The sequence below is a fragment of the Psammomys obesus genome, unplaced genomic scaffold, assembly GCF_907164565.1.
Source record: "Psammomys obesus unplaced genomic scaffold, mPsaObe1.curated_primary_1811, whole genome shotgun sequence".
NCBI classification, from domain to species: domain Eukaryota; kingdom Metazoa; phylum Chordata; class Mammalia; order Rodentia; family Muridae; genus Psammomys; species Psammomys obesus.
The window spans coordinates 4165960-4175050 of record NW_026586463.1 but is presented as its reverse complement, the minus strand read 5'-3'; the positions used below and the strand labels follow the sequence as shown (position 1 = coordinate 4175050).

The 9091-nt window shown below is 44.5% G+C and overlaps 1 protein-coding gene across 1 annotated transcript in view; it reads left to right on the top strand.

The window, feature by feature from the left end:
• Window positions 1-4446: 4446 nt before the first annotated feature.
• Window positions 4447-9091, top strand: part of Rgs7bp (regulator of G protein signaling 7 binding protein) — an 89381-nt gene continuing 84736 nt past the window's right edge. Inside the window, exons 1-2 of the mRNA XM_055601920.1 lie at window positions 4447-5216; window positions 6100-6266. Coding sequence (XP_055457895.1) covers window positions 5052-5216; window positions 6100-6266 — 332 coding nt within the window. The 5' untranslated portion in view covers window positions 4447-5051. The remainder of the gene's footprint in view (window positions 5217-6099; window positions 6267-9091) is intronic.

Sequence of the window (9091 nt, the reverse complement as noted above, 5' to 3'; positions counted from 1 at the left end):
AAAGAAATCAGGGAAACAACACCCTTCACAATAGCCACTAATAACATAAAATACTTTGGTGTGACTCCAAACAGCAAGTGAAAGACCTGTTTGAAAAAAATCTTCAATACTCTGAAGAAAGAAATTGAAGAAGATATCAGAAGATGGAAAGAACTCCCGTGTTCATGGATTGGTAGGATTAACATTGTGAAAATGGCCATCCTGCCAAAGCAATCTACAGATTCAATTCAATCCCCATCAAAATACCAACTCAGTTCTTTACAGAACTTGAAAGAACAATTCTCAATTTCATATGGAAAAATAAAACAAACAAACAAAAAATAGAATTGCCAAAAACAATCCTGTACAACAACAGACCATCTGGAGGTATCTCCATCCCTGATTTCAAGCTGTACTACAGAGCAGTAGTAATAAAAACTGCATGGTATTGGCATAGAAACAGAATGGTGGCTCAATGGGATCAAATAGAAGAACCAGAAATAAACCAGCACATCTATGGAGATTTTTGACAAAGAAACCAAAACCATATAATTGAAAAAAGACAGCATCTTCAACAAATGGTGCTCGTCTAACTGGATGTCTACATGTAGAAAACTGCAAATAGATCCATATTTATCACCCTGCACAAAACTAAAGTCCAAGTGGATCAAAGACCTCAATATAAAACCAGGCACACTAAACCTGTTAGAAGAAAAAATGGGAAAGAGCCTTGAACTCATTGGCACAGAAGACAACTTCTTGAACAGAACACCAACAGCACAGGCTCTAATATCAACAATCAATAAATGAGACCTCATGAAACTGAAAAGCTTCTGTAAAGCAAAGGATACTGTCATCAGAATAAAACAACAGCAACAGACTGGGAAAGGATCTTCACCAATCCTATATCTGACAGAGGGCTAATATCCAGAATATATAAAGAACTCAAGGAGTTAAAAAGCAGCAAATCAAATAATCCAATTAAAAAATGGGGTACAGAACTAAACAGAGAATTCTCAACAGAGGAATATTGAATGGCAGAGAAACACTTAAAGAAATGCTCAGTGTCCTTAGTCATCAGGGAAATGCAAATCAAAACGACCCTGAGATTTCACCTTACACCCATCAGAATGGCTAAGATCAAAAACTCAAGTGACAGCACATGATGGAAGGGATGTGAAGAAAGGAGAACCCTCCTCCATTGCTGGTGGGAATGTAAACTTGCAAACCACTTTGGAAATCAATCTAGAGCTTTCTCATACAACTAGGAATAGTGCTTCCTCAGAATCCAGCTACACCACTCCTAGGTATATATCCAAAAGATGCCCAAGTCTACAACAAGGACATTTGCTCAACCTTGTTGATAGCAGTTTTATTCGTAATAGCCAGAATCTGGAACCAACCCAGATGTCCCTCAGTGGAGGAATAGATATCGAAATCGTGGTGCATTTACACAATGGAATACTATTCAGCAATTAAAAACAAGGACATCATGAAATTTGCAGACAAATGGTTGGAACTAGAAAAGATCATCCTGAGTGAGGTATCCCAGAAGCAGTAAGAGACATATGGTATATACTCACTTATAAGTGGATGTTAGACATAAAACAGGATAAACATAGTAAAATCTGTACACCTAAAGAAGTTAAGCAAGAAGGAGGACCCTGGGTAAGATGATCAATCCTCACTCTAAAAGGCAAACGGGACAGACATTAGAAGAGGGAAAAAAATAGGAGCCTACCACAAAAGGCCTTTGAAAGACTCTACCCAGCAAGGTATCAAAGCAGATGCTGAGACTCATAACCAAACTTTGGGCAGAATGCAGGGAATTTCATGAAAGAAAGGGGAGATAGGAAGACCTGGAGGGGGCAAGAACTCCACAAGAAGAGCAACAGATCCAAAAAATCTGGGCACATGTGTCTTTTCTGAGAATGATAATCCAACCAAGGATCATGCACAGATAAAGCCCATGGCAACTAAGTGTCCAAGTGGATTTCCTAGTAATGTGAACAGGGACTGTCTCTGACATGAACTCAGTGGCTGGCTCTTTGACACCTCCCCCTGAGTGGGAAGTAGCCTTGACAGGACACAGAGGAAGGCAATACAGCCAGTCCTGATGAGACCTGTTAGGCTAGGGTCAGATAGAAGGGGCTTGGGGAGGTACATGGGAGGAGAAGAGGGAGGAAGGGTGGGTCTGGGAGGAGATGAGGAAGGGGACTACAGCTGGGATACAAAGTAAATAAATTGTAATAAAAATAAATAAATAAATATTTTTTAAAAAGAAATCAACATTGGACATGGGTAAGGGGAATTCACGAGATCAGTATCGGGCATGGGTAAGATAAGGGCTTTCATAGTCCAGGAGTAGAGGGTTTTAAAATGGAGGATTTGTCAGGTAAACAGGTTGGATAGAAAAGCAGAAAGTAAGCTTAACAAGTTGGTCATAACAACCTCCTGAAACAAAGACATGGTTGTAAGGTAGTCATAGCAAGGTGGTCATAATAACAAGTGGTCATGATAACCTTTTGAAACAAAGTCATGTTTGCTGTTTCCTGGAACAGAAGTACAGAACCTTCTGTAGTTAAGGGTATAGGTGGTACATAGCCCAACCCTTAATAAACAGATATCATCATAAACAGGAATGAATCTAGTTTATCTTTAATAAAAGATGGTTTTCAAGGCTAAGGTGGCAACAGGCTGGTTTGTCATTTCTCTTTGCAGTAGATGTCAATTAAAACAGAGACCTACCACTGGTCACTAAGCAACGAATAAGAGATTTCAGAGTGTTTAATCCTAAGTGGGGCATCTGCATCACATATTCTTGTCTCCAAGGTAAGAGATCATCATGGAAGAGGGGATGAAAATATTGTAAGGGCCAGAGGCAGGGGATGGCTTCAAATAAACAGTGTTTTCCAGAAACAACAGGGCAGTTGTACACATGAACTCAAGGCAGTTGTAACAGCGTGAAGAAGACCTTAGCAAAATCAACCTAGACAATAGCTTTTTGTGGACAGGGAAGGGGATCAGGAAGCCCTACCCCTAGCTAAAGAGCTATTGACACCTGATGGCTTTGGAAAAGAGGATATAAGTTTGTTCAAGAATGCAGCCCCCAAGAGGCTACAATGATCCACTTTATGAGTATAAGATGGCCCTCCACCCATACACTTACTGACAGCACTAAGTGGGTTCAGTGGGTTTAAAAAGAAGAAGAAAAAAAAAAAGAACACATGAAATTGTGGGAGGGAATAGTAACGGGGACAGGCAGGAACCAGAGAGCAGGTGGTGGAGGAACATTTTATGTATGCATGAACTTCCGAAACAATAAGTTCATGTGATTTTTAGGAAAAGGTAGAGGCTGCTGCTTTTAAGTCCCAGCTGGGCTTAGCAACCTCCTAGCACCTCGATGTTGTCTCCAACATGGAAGTCAGTGGTGACATCTGGGTGCCGGGTTTCTCATAGATTCCTTTACATGACTAAGTAAAGATGATGAACTCTTTTACTCTTTGGAGAGGGAAGAAAGAAAATGATGTGATTATATTTTAATTTCAGGAAATAAAGAAAAAAATCTGGAGGTACTTCTAAGACTGACTTAAGCTTGGCTCCCTGGCTATTGCTGTCTCCCCTTTCTGTGTACTCTCCGCAGTCATCTGAGACATTGACCAGGAACCTCTGACGCGCCCTTTACTACGGGTTGCCCGATACAGAACTCCTTCCCCAGGGAAACTAGTTTGCTTAGCCCCGTTCTCCGGGAACAAGCTTTCAGAGTTGAATGGCCTTACCACTCCCTCCCTCTCCTTTCCAAGAGAATTCTGCAAAGTCACTCGTCAGGGAAGAATTGATGGGCTGAGGATCTGAGCCCACCCCTTCCTGGAGATACCTTTCTCCCCTTTCCCTTGGCTGCTGACTCTGACCTCCCACAGGGAGAAAAGGTCATTCTGTGCGCTGGGGAGACCTGCTGGCTCTTACTTCCTCTAGGCTCTGCTGGTAAACTCCTGCAGGTTTGAGCTGCAGGCTCTGCAACGCGACCAGCTGAAGCAGGGTGAGGATAGGTACCAACTTCAATGAACGCCCGCCGCTGTGCCTTCACCTCCTTGCCCCTCTCAGGAACAAAGACCAAGCGAGAGCCGCCCAGGGAAACACAGCTGCCCTTGGACTCTCTCACGAGAGGGTCTCCGCTCGGATGACGGTGGCCTTAAGCCCCGATCGGTTTGTTTGAAACCATGTTTAGGTCCCAGCATGTGGCAATGTGCTCCACTCTGGTGACACTTTTCGCTTCTAATAATAGAGCAGATGAAGTAATATCGCAACTGATGTTCCCGGGAATTTGATTGGATAAGTGCATAAACTATGGAGGGGAAGGAGATTGTATGGACGGATCACATTAGCATTCCTGTCCTATCAATGTGCGGGGCCGCGACCAACGTCAGCCGGACGGACTCCGTGCGTCTGCCAGTCCCGCCACGGAATTGTCTGGGATCCTCAAGCAGACGGGCGCGCGGAGACGAGGGATCGAGGCGGCCGCCCAGAGCCAACTGCCCGCTGCGGAGCAGCTCGCCCCTTCCAGGCCTGGCGAGCGCGGAGGGAGGGGAGAGGCGAAGCGCGCGCCGCCGCTGCGGGAAGACACCGAAGCAAGAGCGACACCCCCTCCCGCCCCCCACCTGGCAGCGCAGGCTTTGAACGCCGCTTCCCCCATCTGAATGGAAACTCGGAACCGCCCGGCGGCGCGTTCCTCCTCGCTCAGCCTGTCAATCCATGCCGAGGGGAAGGCGGTGCAAGCCCGCGCCAGCAGCGTCCAGCTCCCGGGACCGGGCCGGCGATGCTGCTGAGCCCAACTTGATCGCGCCTCTCCGTCGCCGCTAGTGGAAGCGATGCTGCACCGCGCAGACAGCGTTTTCCCGGCTCTCCTTCAAGCTGAAGGTTACCCACCCGCGCAGCCAGCCGCAACCTTGTGAGCCGCGCGCGCCTCGGGTCCGGGCTCCGGCTGCTCCGCGGCGGCGTGCAGGGGGCAACCACCGGGCCGCCCGCGCCGGGGCGCACTGCACCAGCGGCTTCGGCTTGGTGGATGTGTATGCATGAGTTCTGCACCGAATGGGCGCAAAAAGCGCCCCAGCCGGTCCACCCGCTCCTCGATCTTCCAGATCAGCAAGCCTCCGCTGCAGAGCGGGGATTGGGAGCGCAGGGGCAGCGGCTCCGAAAGCGCCCACAAAACCCAACGAGCCCTGGACGACTGCAAGATGGTGGGTGAAAACTGAGCTTTTTTTTTTTTTTTTTTTTTTGAGGGGGGTTGGGAGAGTCGTGTATCTTAATCGTTTGCTTGAGTGCCAGCCGCTCCCCACCCTCAGCCTCTCCATGCGGATCACGTGCACGATTGTACTATTTTTAAATCTGCACTCCCCCAGATGCGGGGTGACACCCAGGTCGAAATGGTCCTGTCGTGGGTCTGGATCCTGGGAGTCAGAGGCTATTAGGTGATGCCTCTACCCCTGGAGGAATGGTAGACGCGAAAGAGGGTGAACTGGCTGCCTCAGCAGGGAAAGAGGGCGGGGGTGCGGCTTTGTGGCGACACCGTAACAAACAAACCCAAACAGAGCGCAGGAAGCGCTGCAGTGGCTATGAAAGGTCCCAGATCAAAGCACAGGACGCGGCCAGGGCTTCTGTTAGGGTCCAGGCCAGAAACCTTGAGTGGCCCGGCCAGAGGTGAAAGGTTTGCCTGTTGTGTCCTACTTGTGGGTTTTTGTGTTTTTCCTGTGCCACTTCAAATCCATGTACTAGCAGTGGAAGGGAGAACATCTATCTCAGAGCCCCCTGCACCATTCCCTAGTGGCCTGGGAGTGGCTTGATGGCTCTCCAAAGATGTTCTTGCTCTCCAGAAACCAAATCTAAATGTGGGAGCAATTGGGACCGCAAATGGAGCTTCCATGGCTAGCTTGCCGAGGGAAAGCAAACATTTGCTCTGGGTAAAGAGACTTTGCCATCCTTCCATCTTCAGCTTTAGCAATCCTAAGACTCCTTAGCTGGAGGTTTTGGGTGCCAGCCCAGCGGTCAGTGAAACCTCTGTTTACGTACACCAAAATAGTTAAGTTTCTGGTGTTTAGTGAAAGAAATTGCCTTGTTTTTCAGCTTGTCCAAGAGTTCAACACTCAAGTGGCCCTGTACCGAGAGTTGGTCATTTCTATTGGAGACGTCTCAGTCAGCTGCCCCTCGCTGCGGGCCGAAATGCACAAGACAAGAACCAAAGGCTGTGAAATGGCCCGTCAGGCACACCAAAAGCTGGCTGCCATCTCAGGGTAGGAGACGCTTGACTTTATGTGGCAATTCGTGTGCACGATGCATGGATGCCACAAGAACGCTGTGGCGACTGAGACCTCAGAACGATCTCTGCAAATCTGGTATTTTTAACCGACCGCTCTGAGATGAGTGAGGCTGTACAAAATGTGTTATGTGAGCTGTGTTACAGGGATGATAGACAGACAGACAGACGGACATGCATGCATGCACATGTGTGATTTCGGCCATTAACTGACTTTTAAAAGTTAACTTTCAGTGAATTAACTGGAATTAGGATTTTGGTGAGTGGAACGCCTGTGCGTTAAAGTTACATTATCCTATTTGAAGACGATTTCGTAATCTGCTGCTGGTCAAAGGGCCTGTGCTAGAGAGAAAAAAAAATCTTTACTAAATCTCAGGATTTAGTAAACTGTTTATGTCCTGTGTTGCATTCCTATGGTGCTGCTTAAAACCAGTAAAATAAAATCTTGGGCTAAAATTTACATTCTTTCACTAGATGTGAAAGGGACGTTTTGACACAAGTAATGGTTGTTTTTGTTGTTCTGTTTTGTTTGTACACATTGTGGATATTGACAAATTTGAGGTAACATCAGCTACATTTATTCCCTCCCCCATCATTTTTATTGTTGTTGTTGTTGTTGTTATCACACTTATGGATTCTCAAATCCGTGGAAGGTGCTAATAGAGCAAATGAATGAAACTACTTTTCTGGGATGCCATCTACTCCATCTGGACCTCGGTCCTGAGAAAGAGCCAGCGATTTGCCAACAGTTGCTGTTGTGAAACAGCATTATGCTTGCAAGGACACTGTCAGCGCTCAGTTAGCTCAATTCTGATCTACCCATTTTATTTCTTTGTGAGTGTGGCTTTAATGTAAATCAAGTGTAGATGACTCTGTTCAACTGATGCTGCTTCAGACAAATCACTTAGAAAACAGAACTAGTTTCCCTAGTTCTATGCCAACAAGATAGAGTCATATTACTGGGATATAAAGTTAAGAAAAACATCTTACTTCTTTTAATAATTCATTTATGTTTGACAGTGGAATCTTTATTTACTTAAAGAGAAAGAAACACAAGATATCAGGAAAGCCTGTTTTATTTAGTAGTAAAATTGAGAAGCTTTACCATTTTCTGTTAAGTTGTATTTAACAGAAAGTAGACTGGGAAGTGATGGGGAGGAATGTATTTCAGTATGGAGCAATAACAGGCACCGAGAAAAAGCCATGTGGAGTGTGAAGTGGAATCATGATGACTGAAAAGTGGAGAACCGCTGCCTGGGAAGGAGTTTAGAGCTGAAAGTGAGCATCTCCATAAATTCAAGATGAAGACATATCCAGACCCCTTTTACTCAAAACTCAAAATCAGAACCTATTCTAATCAGAGAGAGGAGCTGGAGAAATGAGCAGGAGCTCAAGTCACTTGACTCTGCTCCACTAATGAACTGAATTCTGTGGATCCCTTTGGTAGGAGTCTGAAGGCGTTGGATAAATGTTGAGAGTTGAGGATATGAAGCCGGTTGGATTTACAAAGAGTTTGGTAACTCTTTGCTGCTTGCTTATCTGTTACTCTGAGGTTAACACTAACGGAAGCAGTTTTATAAGAATTGGTGGGGAGTGAGGGTGCTCTTTGATTCTGTAAACAGAAAATTTCACAATAATCTAGCCTAGAATTTGACACATTCCCCTGTCTAAATAAATAATTAAATATAATTTGATATTCTTTATAAGAAGTGACAGTGATATAATTGAAGGAAATCCCTTTAGTGCCTTACCATCTGGGCCCCACTAATGAAGGACGTGATTCCCTTTGGCGGAACTCTGTTTCTGATATTGCTTTATTATCATTTCAAGCATGATGTGAAGGCTGGTAGGGAGGCTCCAAGATTCACTGTGCAGTTTGAAGCAGGGGGTGAGAAATAGACAGATTGCTGGGCAACGTAGAAAGACTGAGTTTACTGAATATCTGTTATCTGTTACTGTAACTCAGCTAATTCACTGAACAGTTGAAGAGAACAGTCTAAGAGGACTGTTACTGTGGGTCTGCAGCTTTATCTCAGCGACTGGGGAGTTCTGCAAAGACTCAGCGAAAAAGTGCCGCAGCTTGATAGCACCCCACATCTCCTTTCCCCTGAAATCCCTACTCTTGTCTCTACATACTGCTGCCGTGCAAAAGGGTGTTATGTAAGAGAATCTTTATTATTGCGAAAATACTGATGAACTTTAAAAAAAGAATAAGTTAACTAAAAGGAGTCAGAACATACCACACATTATATGATTTTGTTTATATTAAATGCCTTTCCTTTAGAAAAGGAAATTTACTTTCTGTCTCTATAGAAAGTGTAGAATTTACAAAAAGTAAAGTAATGATTACTCAGGCTGGTGGGAATAGGCAGTATCTCTTTTCAGTATAAGAGAAATGTTCCAGAATTGAGCAATAGTGACACTCTAGAACTTTGTGTATTTGCTAAAGCTCATTGAACGTCCCACTAAAAGTACGTTTACTTAAGGTACATAAAAGATACCTCAGTAAGTTTTCTTTGAAGGTGTTGCCACCATCAACGTGGTTAACACTTGATTATTTATTGGCATCATTCTTTTCTACTCATGTAGCTTATGATAAAGCAGTATACATGGTAGGAAATAAAGGAAAACAAAACTTGCTCTCTCTACTTGTCAATATGTCTGTGAAGTAACCAGCATCACAGTGTTAATGCCTTGCATTTTGTACGAATACAGATACAGTTAAATCAGGACTTCAGAAAATAAGAGAAGTCATTTATTATTATTATTATTATTATTATTATTATTATTATTATTATTATT